This window comes from Mauremys reevesii, linkage group 3, assembly GCF_016161935.1.
Source record: "Mauremys reevesii isolate NIE-2019 linkage group 3, ASM1616193v1, whole genome shotgun sequence".
Lineage (NCBI taxonomy): Eukaryota > Metazoa > Chordata > Testudines > Geoemydidae > Mauremys > Mauremys reevesii.
The window spans coordinates 44,850,312-44,877,560 of record NC_052625.1 but is presented as its reverse complement, the minus strand read 5'-3'; the positions used below and the strand labels follow the sequence as shown (position 1 = coordinate 44,877,560).

The window sequence follows — 27,249 nt, the reverse complement described above, 5'->3', positions numbered from 1 at the left end:
TTACTAATCATTCCCAGCAGCTATTGCCAGATCAGGAACAATAGGTGGAATGATAACACCACTTATATTAAAGTTATCTAATACTACATATTCTGATTTCATTTGCTCATTAGTCAGGCAGTTCTTATTAACACTAGTCAACTACAGACAATGTAAGTCTAGAACGCATGGTCTCCTGGTTCTTAGTTTAGGGCACTTTCTCCAAGGACAAAGTGGATTTTGATGGGGGAACACACAGGTCCTCCTGCTCCTTTTGTCTGTGTCCCATATGGAGGTTCAGTTGTGGGTGAGGCTCTGTTTCAGAACAAGAGAGGAGGCTTAGTTGGAGTTAGGCACATGTGAAGTGCATTTGGAGTGTTCAGGGTTTGAAGGGGCAAGAGCTGAACACGTTCCAGCATACATGTTCAAGCAGCCTTTTTTCCCCTAATGCTTATAAGTTGGCCACATTCCAATGGATTTTCATTGGGACAGCAAAAGGCACCTCTAACCTCAGAATTAGCCCTCAGCTCAATGTCAGGTTCCTGTTCCAGACCACAAGTACTAGAGATGTTTTAAAATGTTAATTTTTTAATTTTTTTCCAAACAACCTATTTTTTGCTGAACTGTTTTTGCTCAATCTTAAAAAATCCCAAACAACAACTGAATCTCAATCAAATACCAAACATCGAAATGTTAACTCCAAACAGTTCAAGTTTGCCAGAGTTAGAAAGCAACTGAAACGGCAACCTTATACATTCAGCTACTACTACTGCTCCTCCTCCTGTAATATAAACATATATTACTAAAAGAGGAATTGGTTTTCATAACTATTTTCAAACTTTACTTTTATCTTGCAGATAATGCCATTTTTGGATGAAGCACCACTTAAAACCTGCCTTCGTGTTTGAGCTCAGGACATTTCACAAAATAAGGAGAAACCCGGTATTACAGGGCTGCTTTTAAAATGAGTTTGGATATCTAACACTGCTAGAAGCTGTTTCAACAGTAGCTCAGTTCCCAATTAAACTCATTACTAACACTCTAAAGTACATTTGAAAAACCAACATAAATGTACTTTTCTTTCTCTTCGTGAAACTTGAACCTCAGGACAAAACTCAGAAATGAACAAAAGCTGATTCACTGGAACTGTGTCCGAGACTAAAATTTTGACCATGAAACCTACTGTTTATTTCTAAAACTGAATTAAAATTATAACTTGGTGTGTATGCTGTGCAGATTGGATTTCCAGTTTATTTTATGTGCATTTCAAGCTGTACATTTCAGTCACTAGAGGTTAACATTTTAAAATTAATTTCCAAAGCATGTTAGTCCACATTTAACTCCCCGGTAGAGTTTTCAGTGCACAGAATGCTCTCACATAGCACAGGAAAAATCTAAGCAGCACAAATGCACTGGACAGCTAGATCCCTCTATCGCTAAGTGATTTTTTAAAATTTGACAACAAATTTGGGCAACAGAATAGCTTTAAAACAAACCCCCTGAAATTTCATATTAGCTAAAAATTAGTTTTCTGCCATGCTTATTTTAAAAAAGTGACAAAAATGTAGTGAAGAGCCAGAGAATTTGTACAATATCCTGGACTAAGGGTGGGTGGGGAACAGATTGCTGACAGATATAACCCTCCCTCTTCCTCCCACTCCCTCCCTGATCAGGACGTTGATTGCCCAGCTTCCACACTACTCATCTGGTCACTGATCACTTCCCACCTCCTGTGGAGGGGGAGTTGTCAGCCAGTTATCTCTAAAACTACTTAGTTCATATGTAGCACATGTCATCCATAGATAAGTATCATTATCCCATTTTACAAATTGTGAAATGGAGATACAGAAACATGAAGTGACTTGCTCCAGGTTACCCAGCTGGTCAGTGGCAGAGCTGGGAATAGCACTCAGCTCTCCTCCCAGTCCACTGCCAGACCCACTGGACTGCACTGCCTCCAAAAGGCAGGTGTTGTAAAAATACTGCAGTCCTCCGACTAACACAGTGGTCCACCCGCAGCTCAGGGGAAGCATCTACGTTACAGTGGTACAGCTGCAGGGTAGACGTGGCCTGATACAAAACTGATGGGAGGTCAGAAATTAGGCCCATTGCATTTTCTTATCAACACTAATTGGCAAACAAAGATTTCTGAAAGCAACCCTCTAGGAGTATGCTGTGGTCTCAATATGCCAATATGATGCAAAAGTTTGGCTTGAGTAGTAGAGAAAAGTGCAGCATTATAAGACGTGAGTCCAGGTCCAGAAGATTCCTCTTTAAATACCAATGGAAATAAGCATTGCTGGACTTTTTGATCTATGTAAAAGGCATGGGAAGTTGCAGTCTTGTTGCTATCTTATTTTCCATCAGTCTGCTCTTAAATTATTAATCATAACTGATTTTCACCTCATCAACTGTAAAATAGCCTGCCTGTATGAATACAATAGGTAAAACTTTATTGGGCTTTTATTCTTTAAGATGTCATTTTGGTAATACAAAAATTCCACATATACCCCTGTGATGATATCATACATATACATATTTCATACTATGTACACTGTAAAAAAAAGTAATATAAAATAAAGCCCCAAATCACAAACTACAGAGCAGAGCTGTGTTTCAGATGCTCTCTTTTTATTGTTGTTTGGCAAGTGTTCATTCTTTCAACCGCTGGCGAACTTTGGGGAACAGCTTCAGGGCATTATGTGTTGTTATTTCACAGACTGTTTCTACTGATAGTCCTTTCACTGCAGCAATGTACTGACAAGAAATCTTGATCTGCTCTGGTTCATTTCTCTCCTAAAAGAGAATTGCCAACAAGGTTACACTATACAAGAAATCAAGTGAGATCAGCCTGGCTTACCTAGGGCCCATAGGACTGAGTCCCTCCCTTCCATTAATTACTTCAAAAAAAGTCACCACTGGCATTTATAAATCTTAAACCACAACTAGGCTCTATGGTGTTAGCATCTTAGATAAGTTAGATGGAAGAGTCAGCCTGATACTGTGCAGTTTTGGATCTGACACAAGCATAGTTCTATGGGAACTTCATTACATTTTAAAGACAACAGCTGGATCAAGCTCAAGAAATGCTACTTCCCTTATTGCTGAGAAAGAATAAATATTCAGCAACAGTTTGAAGTTCCTGAAACTTCTCTATGGAGGTTATCAGTAGGAAGAAATCTGCATTCTTTGAAGTTCTATATATATCAGCCTAGACCCTGCAAGATGTCGAGTGCCTAACTAAAACCCAGGGGAGTTATTTAAAGTAATAAACACGATACCTAACCAAGGCTTGAGGCAGTCTGACATCAATGATGCGACAATAAAATCCCAGCAGCATTAAGAAATCATTGCACTGGAACTCAGGCAGCCAGAGTTCAGAAACTCCTTTCCACCCTTTTATTGTTGCAGGAAGCAAAACCTCCACCCTCTCCAAAAACCGTATCACACAGATGTCTTTTGAAGCATGGCCAGAACGTCACCTACTTTGGACTAGTTAGGGGAGCTAGTTCCAGAGTCCTGGAGCTCTCAGATAGATGCTCTTTCTTTTATAATGAGGGGAGATCCATCTCGAATGCCCCTGCTGACCACAGCTATTGAGTATGGCACAGGGAGAGAGCTAGTCCTTCAAGTAGGACTGTCCCAGGCCATTAATGGCTTTATAGGTCATAACCAACACCTTAAACTCCACCTGGAGACCAACAGCCAGCCAGTGCAGATCCTGGAGTCATATGCTTCTGGTAAGAAGCCCCACTCAGTACCTAACATCTCAAGTGCCACTGAAGTCAACAAGGACTGATGACACACAAAAGGTTCAAGCATTGTTCAGCACCTTGCAGGCTCTAATCTATTAAAGAGACATTTTCACATTGATTTAAAGAAAAAATTAAAAATTCCAACTAAAATGGGGGGTTGAGTTTGGATGTAAACATTCCTGTGCAGTTCGGTACCCTGAACACTGGCTATCATGCATTAGCACAAGATGGCAAAACAAGAAACTGACTAGTCTATTTTCCAAGCTAAATGTAGTGCCAAATGTACACAGAGAGCATTAATGATGACACAATCGATTTCTAAAATTTGTAGTGTTAATTACCTCTGGTGGTGGTAACAACAGAAAGAAGGAAACATTTATTTTAATGATCTGATTTCACATGACAGTGCCCCTTTGATCCAGAGGTGCCTGGGCGTGGTGTTTGAGCTCTAGGTTAAACTGTGTATTTGTCAGTGTGTGTCAATGGAGCGACAGCAATGTAAACCCAGTGAGACAGCAAAAATTAATCCTATAGCATGTGCACCAAGAATTATTTCTCTCTCCTGACAACTTCTTTTGGCTTTTCTTGTTTAAATAAGAGAAGATGGGACCTCTCTTTGCATCTTGCATATGGCTAGTAGTCAGGGCATTAGAGAGCAGAAGCCCCTAATGCATTATAGTCCATGCACCCTAAGAGTCAGTCGTCACTTCATTTCTGAAACGCAGTTTGGAAGGGTTTAGGATTTAAACTGGTAAGCTACATACTTTACTTACTGTACCTCTTTCTTTGGGCCAAGAGAGGGTGAGTCAGTCTCCAAGCAAATGTTCTCTAGTGGAATCTGTCTTATTAACTTTGCTCGCTTGTAGACAGGAGAATAAAACAAGAAATGAACACAAGTAAGAGTCCATTCCCATCACACTAATCAATATAGAAAGGAGCACACTATACATTTTGCACACACAATCAATTCATGGGTAACAAGTCTGCCTTATTGGCATTCAGTAGGCTGTTTGAGCCACTGGGGATAATCCTATGCCTCCAGTGAGCTGCAAACACAAAGGTTAAGCAGTGTCCTGGGCCATCAGAGCCTCTACCATATTACAAGGATTGTGAATATTCACCCCCCTCAAATGTCTGTTAATCTTTTCTAAATGCAAGCTGTCTTGAACATTCTATTAAGTACATCCACTCACCGAATGACACGGTACTGTGGTTGGGAAAGACAGTATAACAGCCAGCTGGGTGCTGAGCTGGTAGTGCAGGAGACCCACAGTCAAGAACATCCTTTGGACTCCTGTTCTCATAACCATGAAACTAATGACTTTAGGTAGATGGGGTGGGTTGTGGTTTTCTCTCTCTTTATCTAGGCAGTTATAGCATGCTCACTGCCATGGTATCTGAGCCCCTCTCAGTGCTGGTGTGGAAGGTAAAGGGATTCACTCCACCAGAAGATCAGAGAAAGGACAACGGGGCAGATGGTAGCTTGGATGCAGGAGGGCCCAGTCTCTCAGCACAAGAATTGGTCATTTGGTGTAGGAATCAAAAAGCGATCAGTCTTGTGATTCCTTGGATGCTTGGGCCCAATCATCCGGCTGAGATGCACTGGCGTGACTCAGTCAATTAACACTGGTAGGTGATCAATCAGATCGATCATGGTTGTGAGCATGATCAATCTGATTGATCACCTACTAGATCCACAAAGGTACCATAGGCACCTAATCCCCTGATGTAGGCATCCGTGTCTCAGTTTTATGCTCCACAAAACTCCCACCACACCCTGTGGGCACCTAAACTGTGGGGGAGGTGCGCATCAGACTATCCCATAGTTCAGGGGTTAGAGCACTCTCCTGAGAGGTGGGGCAACCTCTGTTCAAATCCTTTCTCCCCTCTAGCAGAGGAGGGAATTGAACCCAGGTCTGCAACAATCCAAGTGGGTGCTTTAACCACTTGGCTAAAAGTTATATGGTGAGCCTGGAGGTGCCCCAGGTTTTGCATGGATCGAGGCAGGCACCTAACTCATTCTCACAAGAAATGACTTAAGTGCTGTAAGCACCTAAGTCACCAGCTGGCACCCCGGTGGCAGGGCATGGTGTAGCAGGCTCTCATGCTTCAATGGCCCTGGCTGACAACCAGTCTGGCTCTGCAGTAGTCTGCTTCTTCTTGCGACTCAGCCCTCCAGCTGAGTCACCTAGACTCCCACCCCTTCTGGAGTAAACCAATAGTCCCTCAAAACTGGAAAGCACAAACTCTTGTGGCATCTATGCCAGGTCTGGGGGAGAGGTAGGGGAAATCCAGCCTCTCCTCTAGTTTCTAGCCCAGGGACCCTGTTTAGGTGATTAAGGGATTGTCGTTCAATCCCTCACCACTACCCTGGGTTGCCCCTACCTTTCCCTACTTGTCAACACCTTCCATAGACCTGGGAACACTGCCATGAATTTGTGGCTCTCCACAGCTTCTTCCCAGCTAGCTACTAAGGAGCTTCCTCAAAGTTGCTCCCAGCCTGTGAAATACAGCCCAGCTGCTGCTAAACAGTCCTTCCCATTTCCCTCCTTATGACAGGAGTCCCCCCAGCTCTCCTTCTTGGCGCTGGATTTGTAGCTTAAGCCCACTGCAGGGCCTCAGCCACCTTCTTCTTCAGCTAGTCCCTTTTCCCGTTAGTCCAAGGCTCAGAGGTTCCAGCAGGCCAGCCTTCTCCTGCTGATCTGCTCTCCTTCCTAGCCAGCCCCCAACTGAGCCATGTTCAGGCCTTTTAATTCCTCCCTCCAGGCTTGACACCTATTGCAGGTGTAGCGGGGTAAGGCTGACTGCATCCATAGGCTCCCATTAACCTCTTCAGCTCCAGTGTGTTTGTTACACCCGCTCACAGGCCCTAAGCCACCTGACTCCAGGAGAGAGGGTCCCAGTTGTGGATGGCTAGCAGAGATGGGCACCTAAGTCCAGCCGCAGGGATGCACTTATCCCTGTGAGAGGGGCAGGTTTTAGGACACACCCTAGGCATCCCCACTGGCCAGCTTAGGCAGCTCCCCACCGTGTGTGCTGGCTTTTGTGGATCCCAATCTAAGGCACCTGTCTCTCCCCAGTCAGTGTACAGGGAGTCTAGGCACCTAACTCAACTTTGTGATTCGCAGTGTCGTTCTTGTGATTTCCTAGGCACCTAAGAGTTAGGCATTGCAACACTCAGCCTCACAATGCCTAAGACCCAAGCCTTAGGCCCCATCTATGCCAGAGTAATTCTCTGAAAATCTCCCACCGATGTTAACACTGGTTCAGTTCCATTGGTGTTAGCAACACTGCATGCCCTAGTGTAGATGAGCCATCAGATACTGAGCAGGGTCATATGATCATGTTAAAAACAGCATTGCTGGGACTGGCAACACTGGTAGAGTTCAACTGATCTTGGTAACGAGTGCTACAGACATGGCCTTTGATTGTAAAACTCCTGGCAGCAGGGACTGTCTCCCCCTATGTATTTGTATAGCACTTTTGTAATCCCACACACCTTCTGGGTGTGGTGTTCTGTCCCATCTAGTGGCACTGAGACCACTTAGAGAGAGAGATAAAATGAGTCTGCTCTACAGCCTGTTGGCTTTTAGCTCATGAAGTAAAGGCTCATGCACTAAACTCCAGAGGCCCCCAGTTCAATCCAGCCCACTGATGACCAGGGTCTGTCGGCATTACACCTAGCACAGCAAAGCCTCTAACTGGTGCTTAGGAGCATTACTGTAACACAAACAATACCACTACCCATTTAGCTCACTGTGATTCTGCCTTTGAGCCAGATTTTGATCTCCCTTACACTGGCTGCACACTCATGGACCTTCACTGGTTTCAGTGGACTCACTCCTGATTTACATCCATGTAAGCAAAAGGGGAATCGTCTGTGTCATTCTTGCAGAATCAGCAGTGCACATTTTCTCTTGCCACCCTCCATCCCTGATCCCATCCGTGCACCACACCACATCGCTCTCCTCCTTATTCTAACCCCTCTTCCAAACACACAGCAGTTAGTTAACCAAACCCAAATGTCAGGGATTTAAAACATCAATGTGTAAAGATTATTAATGCCATTAACCCCGAACACCAGCTCTAGCTCCATCATCATGTCCCAACCATGATTCCCCAGCTAAGTGTTCTACTCTAGCTGTAGCCCCATAATTGCGCCACACGACAATATATTAAAGTTAATTAATCCTCATTTTAAAAAAAACCCCAACAAGAACTAAAAGGCCACATATGTTCCTCCCCATCCCTTGCTGAGCTATGTGTGATTTAGACTGTAAACTTCCTGGAGCACAGACCTGACATTCTTCATTTGGCTTTAATTCTGCTGTGATATATATAATAAAAAGGGCCTCTTAGGAAGTATGGGCATCACATGGGCCTATTACACACATTGGGCCAGATTCTCTTTTACACTAAGGCCCATCTACATTGCTCTGGAGGAGTAAATGTGCCCTAAAGTGGGTATAAATGTACAAAGGCAATTTACTGCCAGAGTGGCGTAAAGAGACCTTGGTGGGCATGAGAATTCAGATCATTGTATGCATGTCCCTTATGGTTATTCTTGCCCTCTGCCTCACCCTACCCTCCCAAAATCTGAGCCAATGCAGAACGTCAGTTCTCATGCAATCCAATTAAAACTATGCTGAAGCAGATTCTGTGAACTTTCCAGGGATTTACCTGATCATTCCTTGTGACAGCTGGAGGAAAAGAAAAACAAAAGCCAGCTTGTACTCCTTCCAGGGCAACAGAGGGCCTGCCAGCAAAGTTATGAAGCAGTGCGTTCCGAATACCTGCACCACATAGAAGAAACCCAAAAAACCTAAAGATACTAAAACCAGGCTGCAAGGGTTTAACAGCACCACAGTAAAGTTTTGTATCAAACTTTTTTTTTCTATTTTAATTGTAAGAGAATTTAGTGCCGGCTCTCAGTCCTGAAGTCCTTTATTTATCCACAGGCAAAATGTGCATCAAACTTGGCTTTGTAGGATCCCTCCCTGAGGAGTGAGAACATAATTAATTCCACCTGTGACCTCTCTGCTAGGCCTGCCAACAAAGGTGTGGACTCTGATTCCCATGTATCCACTGAGCACTGGACCAAGACCACCAAATTCACTTCATATCAGCACCAGGGAGCTGTCAGTGGTAACAATTTTCAGTTGGCATCTGCCAGGGCCAGACTAGAACCTGTAGTTAGTGGTGAAAGGCTCCACAGCTGATTACCTACCTCCGCAGCCTTTCTGTCCTCCAGCAGCTTATTTCTGTCCTGCTGTCACTAACTGTGTTTGTAATATGCACAGAGATGTATATAAGTAAATATTTTAAACATATTTTAATTGTATCTTTCTTCACAAAATAGGCCAATTTTCAATCTACAGATCTGCTGGAAACAAATCATAAAGAGAAATAAAGCTATCTGGAAACCGTACTCTTCTTGCTTCTGTTCAAAGGAGTGTGGTGGAAGTTGATGCTGAGACAGAGGTTGCTTTGCTTCACTCACTCCCCAAAAAAGTTACAATAAAAAAAAAGAAACAATTCTATGTTTCATCAGAGGTTTTCCACTCTGCAGAAACTGTCAATCCTTGAGCATAATACATAAACTTGGCAGCTCTAGAGCATCTTCCACTCAGTTTCCAGACTTTAATGAATGGAGTTCTATGACACAAACGTGAGGTAGGCAAACATTATTAGCTCCATTTTACAAACAGATAAACTGAGGTAAAGGACACAATTTTCTTCCCAGTTATAGAAGTAAATCAATTAAATTACTGCACACTAGCATATAACTTGTGCCAAGAGCAGAAACAGGCCCAGAGAGCAGTTAAGGATTTCTTCTTGCAACAACAATCAGTACTGGTTCTAAGGGTTTGATCAGAATGGATATTGAGACCTACCTTGCTCCTTAAGAAAAGCAATAGTTTGTCTCCCAGCCGAACGAGAATGAATGTTTCTGTTCATTACAAAAACACATACTTTAGAGAAGCAGAGAAACACTGGTGGTTGTTTTTTTATATAAAGTGATTTCTTTTTAGAAAATAAGATCTCTCTATTAAGGAGAAAACATTACTGTTCAGGAAAACAAGGGTTACAACTGGCACTGCTGGCAAAGTGAAGAGATATGGTTCTATTCTGAAAAAGCAACTACAGAAAAATGGTACCTTCTTCCTCACCAGGTCTGCTCCTTGTGTGTATTTAGAGTCAGATCTGCTGAATTTAGTGACAAAAGTAAGGTGTTACTCTTGTTTGCCATGCGGAGCCAACACAGCTAAGGGAGAGCGAGCTGGATTCCTTTCCTCCTACTGCAACATCATCAGAATTGTTTACTTAGTACCAATGAGTTTCACCGACATAAACTGAATGAAGACAATGACACTGCACAGTCACCGAGGGCATCGTGTGATCTGCAGAACTTTTATTACTGGGGATGATGCAACGAAGAAAAGAACCCAGCTTGGTTTTCAAGTCAGGGGTTGAACCTGAGGGCTGGCAATTAGGAAAAAAACCCAACATCTTTTTCCCTGTTAAATGGAACGCATTTGTTCTGGAAATCACCGGGAGAAAACAAACACAGCACCCTGCCACGCCAAAGTTACTTTCATTGAAACAAAGAAAGAATTACAAACTAAGAGATTTTATTCTCCATCCCCATTTTTTAAAGTTCCTAACGTTTTGGGGCAAAATGAGGTGAGGGGTACAGGTGGTTTTAAGTTCTCCTTTGCACTGCCCTACTGCTGGTGCTGCTCTGTCCAGGTCATTATCCCTAAGCTGAAAAGCTATAAGGGGCAAAAAACAGTAGTCTAGGATAAGCATGGCACCGAGGCAAGTCTATGAACTTCTCTCCCCGCTCCTTTCTCCAGCCATCCCCCCTTTTATCTGCTAAGTCAGCTGCAAGGGGGTCAAGGTGGCATGCTGAATCCGTGTTGATAGTTAGGAGAGTTACACATATAGGGAGAAGAGAATAAAGTATTACGGTCTTTGTCTTCCCGTTTCCTGATGCTGAACTCGATAGCAACAAATTAAATATAAAATCTCAGTTTAGTTTTATAAATACTCTTATTTCCCCCCCTAAATGTTCACTTACCAAGTACAGTGGAAAACCACCTAGCTAGTCGAACAGAGAGTTTTGGGAGAAATGCTGATTTCGTTTATGCCAGTGTAACTCCTGGAGTTATACCTGCATAACAGAGATCAGAATCTGAGCCACAGAAGTTATTCCAATACAAGCTCTGGTTAAAGGGGTGAGTTTTCCGATGTAAATGACCAGGGGCGGCTCTAGGAATTTGGCCGCCCCAAGCACGGCAGCATGCAGCAGGGGGCGCGCTGCCAGTCGCCGGTCCCGCAGCTCCGGGGGACCTCTTGCAGACGTGTCTGCGGAGGGTGTGCTGGTCCCGCGGCTCCGGTGGAGCATCCACAGTCATGCCTGCGGGAGGTCCACCCAAGCCGCGGGACCACCGAACCCTCCGTAGTCATGCCTGCAGGAGGTCCACCCGAGCCGCAGGACCAGCAGACCCTCCGCAGTCATGCCTGCAGGAGGTCCGCTGGTCCCGCGGCTCTGGTGGACCTCCCGCAGGCATGACTGCGGAAGGTCCGCCGGAGCCGCCTGCCGCCCTGCTGGCAAAATGCCGCCCCAAGCGCACGCTTGGTGCGCTGGGGTCTGGAGCCGGCCCAGTAAATGACATACATAGAGGGAGGAAACCTACATTTGAACAACAAGGAGTTTAGATAAGAGGGTCTCTTTCTGCTGTGCTGGGTGCATGTGCCTAATCCTGCTCTCACTGAAGTCTGTGGCAAATCTCTCTCTGGTTGAAATCTTGGCCCTAATGAATTGCGGGGGAGTTTTGCCCTTCATTTCAAGGGGCCAGAATGTCGTCCTCTGACTTCATTTGTGCAGAAGTGGGACATAAAACGATGCCTTGAAATAATACAAGTCTAACCCCCATTAAGTTTTATTTGGGGAGCATAGCTCAGTTCTTATCCAAAAGATGATACATGTACAGATGGAAAATACACCCCCTTTCAACAACAATTATTTCAGAAGAAATGCCAGCAAGTCTCCCACAATTTTAATGATGACTCAGTTAGAGAGGAACATTTATCAACCCTAATCTCCTGATACAGGCTCTGGCTTCCCAGATGTAAGCCGCTTTTTATTATTGTTATTTTTCTTTTTAAAACTTAAACCACTGAATATTTGGATTATTTTTAATCAAAACATTATTGATATGCCTTACCACCCCTCCTGCACTCCAGGAGCTGTGACTTAGGAAACAGGTGCTGAGCTTAGTTAAGATTTGATATATGAGGAAGACTTGGAGGGGTTCTGACTCACACTGGCAGGTCTAGTTGTTTAGCTATATCCAGCTGTAACGCAAAGACCTTTTGCTGCTCCTCACGTTGCTGGGATGTGGACACAAACCATGGAGTGAAGTCTAGACCGATCTGCAATGAGAATCAGTTAGGGGATGATACAGTTTGTGAAATCTTAAGCAAAATTCAAAATGCATGGAGGATTAATGCTTTCAGTCCATTAAACTTCAAATGCTGTAGGCCAGTGATTCTCAAACTTTTGTACCGGTGACCCCTCTCACATACCAAGCCTCTGAATGTGACCACCTCCCCTTATAAACTAAAAACCACTTTTAAATATATTTAACATCATTATAAATGCTGGATGCAAAGCAGTGTCTGGGGTAGGGGCTGACAGCTCACGACCCCCCATGTAATAACCTTGCGATCCCCTGAGGGGTCCCAACCCCCAGTTTAAGAACCCCTGCTGTAGGCTACTATGACTGAGACAAGCCACTATAACTGAGACAAGATTAGAAGGCACTATAATCTCTATAAGGTATTGTACCTGGGGGGTACAGTAGTACATGGATCCAGAATAAGCTATATCATATATATAAGATAACATAAAAATGCTTTGCTAGGAAAAAAATCTATAGCAGCTCATCTAGTCTCCCTACTGCTGTCCTAGCTGCAGGATTCTAGCATATCTATGTGGCTCGTCTCCAATAGTTATTCATAAAATGATCATCTAGGGTCTGATTCTAGTCTCACGCCAAGAGAGGATTGGGTGGTTTTTGTTTTTGTTTTGTTTTTTGAATTTCAGCAAATATGATTTGTCTATAAAAAGAAACTTAACCCCAATAAACCACAGATTGCAATATATTGCACAGGCCGACCAGAGCAATGGCTGAGCCAAGAAAATCCCGATACTAATGAAATCAAATAAAGCACTCTACCTCTCCAATAGCCACCAGCTTATCTTTGTGCTTCTCAAAGAATGGAAGGGCAGGTTCCAAGTCCTGTAACAAAGCATGTGAGCTGTAGCTGGTTTGTTAAAAAAGAGTAAAAAAGGTAAAAGAGGTCCTGGCATGTTAATGAAATTGCAAAAACAGGCATTAGTATACCATGGTGAGGACAGCAGTATAAGGCGGTTATTAAAATTATATACTGAATTGTCTAACAGCTACTGAATGTTTTAAGTACCCATTCTTTAAATACGACTACAATTAGAAATGAAAAGAAAGCCCAATCATTCTGCTGGGCTGCCCAGAGTCAGCCACACAACTGTGGAGAGTACAGCCTTGGGATGGGGCTTGGCCAGAAGATGTGTTGATTCAGCATATCTTCAAGGCAGCCTCAGATGGCAGGCCTCCTGTGGAGTCCTGGGGGTAGTGTAAAGCTGCCCTCCACTGATGGAATCCCCAACAGGGACAGCAGTGGGAATAGCATGGGTCCTCCCCTGAGGATGAATGCCCCAGTATGTAACCTCTCCTGCTGCAATTTGCATCCCATGGGCCAGCAGAGATTAGTCAAGGCCACAGTTTGCAAAGCAGCTATATAAATAAAAGGCATCATTGTTATCACATAGAGCTTGTCTACATGGAATTTAGTGCATGTAATCTCGTGTGAATTTACCAGGGTGGATAAAAATCAATTTTTTTTTTAAAAATCAGATTTTTTATATAAGTTTTTTCCCCTCAAAAAGCATATCTAAAGATAATTTTAATTAAGATACATTATAGCTCAAAGATCTCTCATCATGGAATAGGAATTAGAAATTCTAATTCTATAGTATGAGACAATATATTCATGTAATGTTTAAGAAAAGTTTTGTAAATGAGTTCCAATAGTTCATGGATTAGGGACCCAATCTTATGAGGTTCCACAGGCTTCTGTATAGATTATTTAGGTTAATCTTTCTATCTACCCAATGGGACTCAGTGCTCAGTCTAGAAGATACCATCAGAGATGCTTAGCTTTGCAGTTCTCAAACTGGGGATTTGTGTCTCCAGAGATAACATGCTTGTTAACATCAAAAATGTTTTAAAATAAATATATACAGGTGAGAAATAGACCTCAACTCTATTGTCCCTCTGCAAATTTGTGTACACAGAGTCAATCCCTTACCTGTCTCTAAAAGTGCAAAGTTTCAAAAAGTTCAATGACTAGAAGATTGTTGGGGGCGGAATAGATCTGGACAAAGAGAAGAAGTCTGGAGATAAATGTGAGAAGTGAGGGACATATGCTTGTTTTGTTAAAATATTATATGTTTGTTGTTGAAGAAAAAAAATCCAGAATACTTAACATTGTTGTTTTAGTTAACTAAAACAATTTAAATGTCTGTTTGGTGATGTTCTCCTCCTAATACAGAATGGCAAAAAAATCCTCCAAATATTAATGATTAACCTGTTGAATTGGAGATAGTTCACCTCCCAATTACTTCATAAATATCTGCTTCAATTACCTTCGGTAAATGAAAGAACCAAACAATCATTCATTTTCTGTATCAGGAGGTAGCCATGTTAGTCTGTATCCACAAAAACAACAAGGAGTCCAGTGGCACCTTAAAGACTAACAGATTTATTTGGGCATAAGCTTTCGTGGGTAAAAAAACCCACTTCTTCAGATGTGATTTAGAAGTGAGGTTTTTTACCCACGAAAGCTTATGCCCAAATAAATCTGTTAGTCTTTAAGGTGCCACCGGACTCCTTGTTATTCATGTTCTGATATAGCTATGAAACTAATCTGAAAAGTTTTCAAAACAAATCACTGCTTAAAAATGTATAGTGTGTACCTTCTAAAAATGAAACCTACATCTATCTCTGAGTTATGAAGAATATGTGCTAAGGTTATAACAACCAACAAGAATGCACTTTTATGTAGAAAACCATGATTAAACAGAATATTCCTGACTAGTGATTTAAATCAAATCCACCCTGGATGCTCCACAGTAACTTCCCATGTGGACACACTGCGCACTACAGCATCTTTGTGACAGACATGGCTAAGACTGCACTGCACAGGGGAACTATGACCATCGTGATCACACACCACCCTCTGGAGGCCATGGAAGGAACTGCCTTAATGTCTATTGACAAGGTGCTGCACTGACGGCTTATGCATAAGGCTAAGCTTTTGTCACAGTTATTTTTAGTAAAAGTCACAGGCAGGTCACAGGCTTCTGTGGATTTTTGTTTATTGCCCATGACCTGTCCCTGACTTTTACTAAAAATAACTGACAAAATGGGGAAAAAGGAGGGTCCAGCACCCACCGCTGCTTGGGTTCCAGGGTTCTCCCCGCTGCCTGGTGCCTTGGAGCTGTAGGGGGGCCTGCCACCAGCAACAGCTGAGAGCTGTGGGGCCCCTTCCAACTGACAGCTCCAGCCCTGCTGCCCCAGCGCTGAAGTGGAAAATATCACGGAGGTCTCTGGAAGTCATGGATCCAGAGACTTCTGTGACCTCCATGACAAAATCTTAGCTACACTAAGTTATTCACCAAGGAAGGTAAACAGGATAAAAATCAAGCAAGGACACATTTATTTTATGAAGTCTCCTTAAATAGCTTATCATCTGCTTCAAGTCCTGCACCTAACGTTTCCAAGATCTCACCATATTTGCTCATTTTCTTACTTGTTGCTTCATCTTCAAAAAAGGCAAAATACAAAAAATTGTAATAACTTTGTGGCCAGCCATGACTTCATAGCTGTCACTATGTTGCACAGCAAGGGCACTCCAAACTTCACAGGGAAGGAACTCCGACCTTCTTGCTCTGAAAGGACAGATCCTTACTACTTAAAGGAGAGTTCCCTCCAGCTGTTAACTAAGTAGGGCCTTTGATGCACAGATGAGCAGATCCAACAGAGAGCAGCATTAGACATACACACTAGCCAGTTTTTCCCCCCCCAATAAATTGGTGATAATTACATTATCTTTATTAAAGTTGGGCACAGAAGAGAAGTGTCCATATTCACCCATGTGACAGCTGTAGACACAGCTGCTACCGTGGCAGATTTCTGCCCTAGAGACTTGAAGAGCTACGTAAGTGGAGTTACAAATAATACCCACATGAAGAAATTCATTTGATTTAGCAAAATAAAGGCATGGGAAGCTAGGCAAGTCACCTGAACAGTAACACTGCGATGCCCATCTGCACTGCCCTGAATCGGATGAATCCCAAAACATGCCATGACAGACTCTGGATACCTTTGGGAGGGGGAAAACACATCAATGGGATTAAAACATCTAGCTCAGCAGTGACAGTAACATCATCCAGTGGCTGTTTGATCGCTTGTGGGGAATAAGTTAACGGTTACAGCCAAGTTTCTAGCAGAGAGGTGTCCTCGCTCAGGGAACAAACGTCACAATCAGCATTGAGTTGTCATTCTTAGCAGAAACACCAAGGACTGAACAGATCGGGAAGACTGAAATACCCTTTCACCACTAGAGATGGTCTCTCAAAGGCCCGTCTGCACATATTTTTGTACTGATATAACTATGTGAGTTAGGAGTGTGATTAGTTAGTGATACCATGATGCCAGGACAATCCCTACTGTGGACATAGTTACACTGATATAAAAGTGCCTTATACCAGTAGGCAGTAGCGCTTATTCCCCTTCATGTATGAGAACAGCTGTAGTGGTATAAAGCTACTTCATACCCACACAAATACATCCACCCTTGTGGGGCTGCACCACTTTGACTATAGCAGTATAATCAGAATGGTACAACTTGTGTGTGTAGACAAGGTGGGGCTGAGGCACTTTGGTGAGGCAGCATAAAGGCATCTACAATGCCACCCCCATGCTTTGCCCATTCTTAGGGGAAACAGATGTCTCCAGGGCTGCTCCTTTGCACACTCTCACAAATATGCAGGTGATCAATAATGTTTAACAATGAATATTTGATCTCTTGATATTTCCATGTTTTACATTTTGCTTTTTTTAAAAACAAAGAAAAATATAATCTCACCCTTTGCCTACAATTGCCTGTAAAGTCAACATATCTCTCTCTCCCCCACACACATGCGCACACACTATTTTTATAAAGCAAAATATACTCTTTGTTAGCCTGTTCCAGTTCTCCAGCTCTCTGCTGTGGTAAGTCAAAAACAACCCTCAGGCTCATTTGTATGCAGTAGCCCTGTTTAAAGAGGCCATATTGCAGTCCATTCTCCCTTAGAAGAGGAGATAATTTAGACATGTTACCTCCTCTCCCCACAAAGCACTCATGGAAGAATAAATGTATCTTGATTTTAGGTTCTCACCTTAATAGGGTATATGGTCCATTCCCAGCCTTACAACAGAAACAGCTTGCTATTCAGCACATACCCCTCCAATTAAAGGCAAAATCCTGCTCTTATATGCATGTGTGCAGCTCCCAGGGAAAGTCCTGTACAGTATATTCTTAATTTCAAGTATATAGTCAATTTTGCCTTAAACTCCTTTAGCCATTACCTCACTCATCATATGGCTGACATTCCACACTTCGGCAACTCTATGTGATGACACCTTCATAATATCTAGCCCAAATGTTACAACTTCGAAACAAGCTGCTACCTTGGAGGGGTGAAGGGGTCATCTCCCGCATCCTCATACACCTTTAGACACCTGATGACCATTACAAGATCACCTCTTTGTTTCTTCTTTTTCAGGCTAAACATGTTTACATATTCGTCAGCAGACACACACGCAAGGCCATGATTCGTTCTCATTGCCTTCCCCGGTACTCACCCTGTAATCTAGATATTCTTTTTTAAATGAGATGCACAAAAGTTGCACTTGATTCTAAGAACGCCATTCCCAAGACCTTATGCAGAGAGATCCCTATAACCCAGTTGCTAGGGCACAGGACTGTGAGTTCGTGGGCATGGGTTTTATCCTTGGCTCTGGGATGGAATCACTAGCCCTGATTCCCCACTACCCTAGCAAACTGTGTTGTCATTTACATGTGCACCAAGTGGGTGTGAAATGCTACCAGATCAGAACAGTAGACTTACACTGACTATGCACACATGTAAATGACTATGCAGAGTCCGAGGCAGTGAAGAACCAGGCCCAACAGTATGATCATGGCCAATTCAATTAATCTCTCTGTGTTTCAGTTTTTCTATCAGTAAAATGAAGATAACGAGACCCAGTCACCAGAATCTGGAGATCTAGATATGACAAGTGCTATGGCAAGTGTTAAGTAGGGTGTTATTTCTTTGATCTGAAAGATGTCTTTGTACTGACACAAAGCATGCAGTGAAATAACAAACCTTTCTGCTAGATCAATAACCTCCTCAAATTCACTTTGCTGCTCTGTAACGGAAACAAAGGCTTGAACTCCAGCCTGGATTGGAGAAAAACAAATTAAAAAAAAAACAAAAAAAAAAAAACAAAAACTGTATTTCTTACTGGTGAATGTTACACTTCCCTCCTGTTTTATGTACGTGTTTCAGTTTATAAAGGACCTAGCTAAGAACTGTTCTAGGAGCACGTTCACTAAACTCACTTTAGTTAAATACATTATTAAATGAGTTGAGGAAAAAAAGTAAAGTACTACCAAAATAAATGACTTCTCATCTATTCAACTATGCAGGATTGAACAATATATTAGCCACACTGCCTCTCTGCCCCTCCTAGACCATCCCCATCTCAAAATCCTGAGGGAAGAGCTAATCCTTAATTTGCCCTGAAGTTCCACAGATTCGGGGCTTATCTAAACTACTGCTTAAGTCAATGTAAGTTAAGTTGCTACGGGTGTGAAAAAATCACCCCCAAGCGACATAACTTACATTGACTTAAAGTCGTGTCTACACCACGCTATGTCAATGGGAGACGCTCTTCCATCAAGTTAGCGCATCTTCACCAGATGCGCTAAATCAACACTGCTGAATCAATGCAGTGATGGCTGATTTAACATGGTAGTGAAGATAAACCCCAAAGCTCTGTTGGACCAAGGAAGAAAGCAAGCTCCAGAGACAAGGGCCCCTGAATGAGAACACCCTGATGGCAGGCCCTTCTCCCAAGCCCTGATAGAAAAAAGCACTCTTGACTGCTGTTCCTGCACCCAGAATTTGGGGAGCCCAAACGATCTATGCTAATCCTTCCAGTTGCTTCACACACACACCCACCTCCCACGCCTTTCAGTTGCTTCACCACTCAGTATTACCGCAGTCTTGTCCAATTTGAGTCAAGCAATCAAACTGGTCCAGCTGGATGGGATGGGATTACTGATGATGACAGTCAGCCAAGACACTGCAATTCAAACTTCCTCCCTAGCCCTTCTAATGACCCTTTCTGCCCATTAGTGGGAGGTGCGGCAAGATGGAATAAAGTTCAGTGGGCAAGTCATATGCACAAGTGTAAAGTACATACTGATCTGCTCATTTGGCTCCACTAACACAAACAGATCAAAAAACTTCTATACTTACAAACTGTGCCTACAGATTGTCTAAGGGTACAGCTACAGTACAAAATTAATTCAAACTTATTTTATTCGAATTTTCAGAAGCGATTTTATACATTCGGTGTTGTATGTCCCCACTAAAGTGCATGAATTCGGCAGAGTGCATCCACAGTCCCGAGGCTAACATCAAATGTCGGAGTGGTGCACTGTGGGAAGCTATCCCACAGTTCCCGCAGTCTCTGCCACCCATTGGAATTGTGGATTAAGCTCCCAGTGCATGATAAGGCAAAAACATTCTTGCGAGTGTTTCTGGGTGTGTGTCGTCACTCGCTCCTCCCTCCATGAAAGTTACGGCAGACGCCACACTACCAACAGATGGTGCAGCATGTTGCACTGCCTGTCTCCTGGTACTATGAATCCACCTCGCATGTCCTCTTGTCTTTCTATCTACTCTTTCATCTAACCATTTCCCGCCTTTTTTTGGCCATCGTGAACAGAGCCACACAGCTTCCGCCACAAATTCTGCTCACGTTTCCGCCACAAACTCTGCTCTCCCACTCTTGCAGCTCTAACGAGCTTCCCGACTCCGTGAAAGCTACAGAAGACAATCGTTTGCCGCCTTTTATTGGCCATCTTGAACCGAACAGCTCGTTTCACGCCCTTTTTCCAGGATTACCCACACAGGTGTCATAGCGTGGCAAGCATGGAGCCCGCTCAGATCTCCGCTGCGGTTTTGACCATCGTAAATACCTCGCGCGTTATCCAGCAGTATGTGCAGTACCTGCGAATCCGGGACGGCGTGATCTCTTGTGATGGTGGACTATGCTGATGGTCACCTGTGCTGATGGTGACCAAACAGGAAATGAAAGTCAAAAATTCCCAGGGCTTTTCCTGCCCACCTGGCTAGTGCATTGGAGTTGAGAGTGTTGTCCAGAGCGGTCACAAGGGAGCATTCTGGGATAGCTCCCAGAGGCCAATAACATCGAATTAAGTCCTCAATACCTTAAATCTGGGATCTCGATTTAAGCGCTATTCCACTTGCCAAGGTGGAGTACAGAAACTGGATTAAAGAGCCCTTTAAATCAAAAAAGCCGGTTTGGTCATGTGGATGGAACCTTTTTTTTTTTTTTTAATTAATTTGGCTAATTCCGAAACAGACTAGTGTAGACCAGGCCTAACATGCTCATGTTAGTGCTACCCCATCCCCATGCCATCACCTGCCTGCTTGCTTTACCCACAAGTTACATTTTGTCTTGACCTAGGGTCCTGCTCCTGCTACATCTGCAGCCCTCTGCAGCTGTGTAGAATCCCATTGATTATACTGCAGGATCGGGGCCTACAATTGTAAGCTGTTTGGCACAGGAGATATCTTTTACTACAGGCGTATATAGAACCTAGCACAATGGGGCACTAATCTAGTTGAGGCTTCAAGGTGCTCCTGTAATACATAATAAATAAATCCTAATAATGCCCTGAGTAATGAATGGGGAATTCTGGTAGGAAAAAGGTAATAATTTAAAATAAGTCACTAACCTTTCTTGATTTTTCAATCACATCATTTATGTCCTGCAAGACACACATAATCAGTTATCATGAAAAGCACTGAGAGACCTGATTTTGTTACATTTAAGTGAGGGATATGTAACGGGTTCCCCCCTGGGGTGCCCCCTGGGACTGAGGTATCCCTGAGCCACCCCCCTCAACCCACCTACTTGGACTCCCTTTACACTGTACTGCTGTGACCAGCCTGCACTTTCACCAGCACACATACAGCTAGGGACACACGCAGCTGCAGTTATATGCAGATGCTGTGATCAGCTCTGCATGGGAAGGCTCTAGCTAAGGAACTTTTCAGCTACGCAGGCACGCACCCTGCTCTGGGGTATATACCCAAAATTATACCATCTTGCGCTGCACAAGGAACTGTACAGCGTAAGCTCAGGAAATTTGCCCCCTCCCTCAGTGTGGCAAAGAATATACAACAGCTTTCTGCCCCAAGTTATGACTCCCACACACTGGTTTTAGACAAAGCCAAACCAAGTTTAGTAACTAAAAAAGATATAATCACTTAAAATCTAAGGCATAGCAAACAGATCTCCTAGAAAATAAACAAAAATGCAATCTAAGCTTAATAAACTGCACAGATAGGATATGAATAGCAAATCCTCACCCTAAGTGAGGATACCAGCAGGCTGCAGATTCTTAAAGGGCAAGCTGCATTTGCTTATAGCTTTGAATCCCCCAGGCTAAGGCTAAACTCCCTTTAGCCTGGGTCCAGCACTTCCCCCAGTTCAGTCTTTGTTCCTCAGGTGTTTCCAGGTGTCTCTTTGGGTGGGGAGTCAGTGAAGAACCTCGATGATGTCACTCCCCTGCCTTAAACAGACTTTGCATATGGTGGGAACCCTTTGTTTCAAAGCTTGGTTCCCACACCAGTCAGTGGAAAAAACACTGATATTCCAAGATGGAGTCCAGCACCAGGTGACCTGGTCACATGTCCCTGTAGTGTCACTGCAGCCATGACTTGGAGGCTGTCTGCAGCATCCTCAGGAAGGCTCCCCAAATGGGAGATACACTTCTTCCAAGGCCTATTGTTTCTCCTAATGGCTCATTAACCTGAATGGGCCCTTCCCAGCCAGCCATCTAGACCGAGAGCCTTTTGCCTAGTAGGCATTCCCCAAGTGTAAACACATTTGTAATACAGATACATAGTCAATATTCCTAACTTCAGATATGAAAATGATACATGCAGACAAATGAGATAATCATATTCAGTAAATCATAACCTTTCCAGTGACAACTCACATGACTTATCTTGCATAAAATACATTATGCCATAATCATATCATAATCATATCTCTGTGAAGAACATGGGGTGCCATGTCACAGGATGGCCTTGTGTTGAAGATACCAGGCTGAGACTCAGGACATCTAAGGTTCATTAGTGGCTCTGTCACAGACTTCCTGCATCACTTTGGGTAAGTCGTTTAAACATTGCCATGGACTCAGTTCCCCATACATAAAATGTCAATGACAAAGTTTGCCTAGCTGACAGAGGGGTTGTAAAACTAAGTTATTAATAATTGTAAAATATTTTGAGTCCTGGGGTGGAAGGCGCTTGATGAGTGCAAAGCCTCATCATTGTTATTTTATTATTTCACAAGAATTTGGTGGCAGAGCCAGGAAAAGAAGCCAGGTCTTCAGACAGCACAGACATCCTCTCTTCCTCTCCCAATCTTCTTGGGAGCTAAACATGGAACCCAGCTACATCTGTGCTGGCCCCTGACCCCTAGTACTTCCCCCAACACTTTTGTGCATTATCTTGCTTAGATTCTGGGGCATTTCAAATCCTAATCTCACACTAGAAGGAGTCTGGGGCAGCCAATGTGTAGTCCTGAGTGCAGAAATTCAAATGGAGGTACTGGAGCTGAGTTCTGATTCAGCTACAGAGAACATCAACTATTATGGGGGGGTGACACTGTACCCCAAAGCAACACTCTGGCACCCCCATATTTACCACAGTGATATAATTGTTATGTTTTCTACAAAGTATGCCTTGTGAGGTATCATGGTAAGTCTTGATCTGTTGAAAATCAGTATCCAGTTGGATTGTGTGTGCTCTCATTGTATGTGAAGTTATGAAGTTTGCCATGTGCGTTACTGAAGGATATTGTAATGTTGGGAATACCCACAACCAGCCTTTCAGGTACAACAATGGGGTAGCCAGATAATGATGATGACCCATGAAGGGGAATATACACTCACAAGGACTACCCCAAGAACTGTATACAGTGGAGACCTCTCCAAGGGAGCACACAGACAATGGATACTACTTCACTCACCATAGCAAAAGATCTTTCCAGAAAGCTGGAAGAACCTAAAAAGGAAGGGAAGTGACATCATTTGTCCTCATTCCCCCCACAACTTAACACCTGGAAACACATCTGGAGAACAAAGACTGAACTGGGGAAGTGGTCCCAGGCTGAAGGGGATTTCCAGCCTGCGTACGGAAGATCTGAGACCTACTTGTATTGTCTATCAAGGTGAGACACTGCTTGATTCAAATCCTATCTAGTTTACAGAACTCAGATTGCAATTTTACTTTTTATTTCTTAGGTAACCAATTTTGATCTGTGCGCTTACTACTTATAATCACTTAAAATCTACCTTTCTGTAGTTAATAAATCTGTTTTATACTTTACCTAAACAATGTGTTTTGCTTGAAGTACTTGGGGAATCTGCTCAGGAACAAAAACTGGGGCATGTCCTTTCCACACTGAGGGAGGGGCACTGGTCAGGCTTCTCACCAGGGCAAGACGGTACAGCTCTGGGGTCCTAGGCTGGGGAGCTGTGGGGAATTGGCTTGAGCCTCTCTATTGTTGGTTCATGAGTGGCTGGTGAAAGCATTCACGTAACCCAGTGGGTGTATCCTGCCTGTGGATGTCTGTGTTAAGTGCAGTACCTGAAGAGATTTGCAGCTAATCACAGCACCACAGCGTGAGAGGGAGCCTAGTTTGGTAAGACAGAGGGCTCAGTGGTACCCTAGTTCCAGGTTGCACCCCGTCACAGTGGGTGTACGGTTTCATGAGATTTGCTTGCCTGGCTTGTTTAAAGAACACTATTTCTTCAAGGAACACCCACCTCAATTACTTCAGCCTTCCAAAGAAAGAGCCCTGATGCTAGTAGCATCACTGACAAGCAAAGGAAGGAGGGGCCCAGATTCTCCCTCTATTTGGTTAATTCTGTAGCCACTTAGGCAGTGGTAGTGATCCTTTTAATACAGGGACACAGCAGTGACTACCAAACCATTGCACGTTCTAGCTTGGTGTCACACACACACACACACACACACCCTTCCATTTGCCTCTAATGGCAGCAGCAATTTTCAGGTTAACACAATGCTTTTTCAGAGTTAAGTATAATTGCACAATGATATGACGTTCATGTTAGCGCACCAAGTTCATCCCCTGCAAGCACAGACTGTGGTTCCCCCATAGAGGATGTAGCAGACATGAGAAACAGACTAAAAAGATTAACTAAAAGGCTAGATGTAATCATTTCTTCCTTATCATACTTCTATTTCAACGGGACCTAGATTGCACAATGGATGCATCATATATATGTATTTACTTTGTCCTTGGGAGTGTCAGGTCATTCATGCCATGACACAGTTTTTAATATTCTGGTCATTGGGGAGAATGACAATTGCCAGGTTATTTTGTTCTTCATCAGACACACAGCTAATTGTATCTGCTACATTAGTTATCAGATCTTGTGTATTGGCATAGAGTAGAACCTCAGAGTTACAAACACCAGAATTATCAACAGACCGGTCAACCACACACCTCATTTGGAACTGGAAGTATGCAATCAGGCAGCAGCAATCATTTTTTTTTAAAGCCCAGTACAGTACACTAGTATTAAATGTAAACTACTAAAAATATAAAGGGAAAGTTTAAAAAAATATATTTGACAAGGTAAGGAAACTTTCTGTGCTTGTTTCATTTAAATTAAGATAGTTAAAAACTGCAAATTTCTTCTGCATAGTAAAGTTTCAAAACTGTATCAAGTCAATGTTCAGTTGTAAACTTTTGAAAGACCAACCATAACATTCTGTTCAGGGTTACAGACATTTCCAAGTTATGAACAACCTCCATTGGCAGGGTGTTTGTAACTCTGAGGTTCTACTGGATATACCTTGGGAGACTGCACTTGTGTAACAAGTTTTCAAAATGTCTGGTTTTAGCTGTTTGTGTTTAATGTTAACCTAGAAAGGCACACCTACCCTTCCTATCTTAGCCCAGCCTGGATGGCTCTTTTGGGTTTATCACATGTCCCACACTCTACAGGACTGTCTGGATTTAGTTAGGGCCACACAGCCCCCTGGAAGCAATTGCACCATCCCATGAGTTATTTCAGACTCCTAAAGTGTCACCATCTTGCGATCACACCAGCGTCATGACACAAGCAAGACCGGAGGAAGAGCTCTGTGTAGCTTGAAAGCTTGTCTTGCTCACCAAGGGAAATTGGTTTAATAAAAGCTATTACCTCACCCACCTTGTCTCACAAACAAGTTTATAAACTGCAGAGCAGAGTACAAGGAATCCTGCTCCTAATCCCTGAAGTGTCTCCACCACCGCTGTGCTATAAATGGGGGTTCTGCCACTGACTCTAATGGGATCAGGAGCTTCTACAGAGCATACTCCAGGCTCGGTGACTACAAGCAGGTACAGGGAATTCAGTCACTAGCCTGGAAACAGCTGTTGTTGCAATAATACTTCGCATACCCAGGGCTGCAAATCCAGTAACAGCAGCCCCAGCATAGGGCCTGTGTACAGAGTGCATCTGCTGACTGCAGCCTTCAGTCCTACCTGCCTGAACTCCTCGGCTGTGAGGTGGCAGTGGCAATCGATGAACCAGCCCTTCTCCATATGCAAAGGCTGCAGAAGGCACCCTGAGGCGGCAAGGCCTGGGCTCCTCCTCCCACGACTCTGACAGACAGCAGAAAGAGGCTATCGCTCTTCCCAGGGCAGCGAATACAACCCCTCCCACTTCCCCGCTGCCAAGCCGCCCAGCCTGGCCCAGACACACAGCAGCCTAGCTACAGTGCGCAGGGAGCTCGAGTCTGGCGAGATCTAACTCTATACATACATACACACACACACACACACAGACACGTGCGTGCAGCTTTGCAGCATCAAGGCGGGACGTTCCAGCCCCAGCTCTGCACTACAGGAGTGTTTACAAACGGGACGATTGGGGGGGGGGGGCGAGCCCTGTTGTGTCTCCCCCCGGAGTCTCTTTCCAAACGATTACCATTTACTGAAGCCTCAGCGAAATGTGTTTGAAGGGACAGTGGCAGTTTAGAAATCACGTTTCTTACAACAATCAGTTTCGATGAGGCTCGGAACGTCCAGAAGCAGCGAATCTTGTAATCTTCTCAGTCAAAGGATGGAAGCTGAAGATTTTGAGTAGACTACATATTTCATTTATACCCACAGCTGTAGAATTAGCAATTTATTCTGCGTTTTATAGGGTCTAATAATTACAGCCTTAGTCCTGCAAACCCTTAAACCTGTGCATACCTATGCTCATGGGAGGAGACCTGTTGACATTAGTGAGACCATTGGTGAATATTTACAGACATACTGAAGCCTTTTCAGGATCAGGGCCCAGCCTGTAGAAATTTTGGTGCTGCCCAGAACCCACCCGCACCTGCCTAAGGCTCTGAGAGGGAGTTTTGGTGGGGGGAGGAGGTCTGGGGTGCGGGGCAGGGGATTGGGGTGCAGGAAGGGTGCAGGCTCTGGGAGGGAGGTTGGGTGCAGAAGGGGTGAGAGATTGGGCTCTGGGAGGGAGTTTGGGTGCTGGGTGCAGGCTCCGGGCTGGGGCAGAGGGTGGGAGTGCAGGAGAAGGGAGTTTGGGGATGGGAGGAGGTGTGGAGGGAGGGGGTGCAGGCTCTGGGCTGGGGCAGGAGGTGGGGGTGGAGGAGTGGGTAAGGGGTGCAGGCTTCAGGCTGGGGATGCAGGAGAAGGGATTGAGGGATACAGGTTCTGGGATGGAGTTTGGGTGCAGGCTCTCAGGTGGGGTGTGGGTGAAGGCTCTGGGAGGGAGTTGGGGGCAGGAGGAGGTGTGTGGGTGAGGGGTGTAGGCTCTGGGAGGGGTTGGAGGAGTGTGGCACTTACCTGGGGCTCCTAGGCAGGAGGCCTCCACGCACTGCTGTCCACAGCTCCCTACTGGTCGCAGGGGCCCTTGGGACAGGAGCAGCATGCACAGACACAGACCCACTCCACCCGGGGGCACAGAGAGGGGTTAGCAGCCACATGAAGTGAGCAGGCAAAAA

At 44.1% G+C, this 27,249-nt stretch overlaps 1 protein-coding gene and 1 long non-coding RNA gene across 6 annotated transcripts; one reads left to right on the top strand and one right to left on the bottom strand.

The window, feature by feature from the left end:
- Positions 1–4: 4 nt before the first annotated feature.
- LOC120402068 lies at positions 5–1,214 on the top strand. The gene is made up of 2 exons (XR_005596942.1): positions 5–152; positions 837–1,214. It is a non-coding gene; the product is annotated as an uncharacterized LOC120402068 (long non-coding RNA).
- On the bottom strand, positions 1,212–27,249 carry LOC120402066 (putative deoxyribonuclease tatdn3-A). 5 transcript variants are annotated; one of them, XM_039532440.1, is made up of 10 exons: positions 25,781–25,899; positions 20,946–20,978; positions 18,280–18,353; positions 16,145–16,226; positions 12,980–13,042; positions 12,064–12,173; positions 9,629–9,684; positions 8,415–8,527; positions 4,508–4,593; positions 1,212–2,775 (listed from the first exon to the last, which is right to left on the bottom strand). In XM_039532440.1, exons 1-10 carry the CDS (start codon positions 25,838–25,840, stop codon positions 2,721–2,723), a joined length of 732 nt encoding a protein of 243 aa, XP_039388374.1. In that variant the 5' UTR covers positions 25,841–25,899; the 3' UTR covers positions 1,212–2,720. The 5 variants fall into 5 exon arrangements, with proteins under 5 accessions (XP_039388374.1, XP_039388373.1, XP_039388369.1 ...); XM_039532436.1 differs by lacking the exon at positions 25,781–25,899 and adding an exon at positions 23,252–23,257 and having other exon boundaries at positions 1,213–2,775; positions 4,513–4,593; XM_039532434.1 differs by having other exon boundaries at positions 1,214–2,775; positions 4,513–4,593.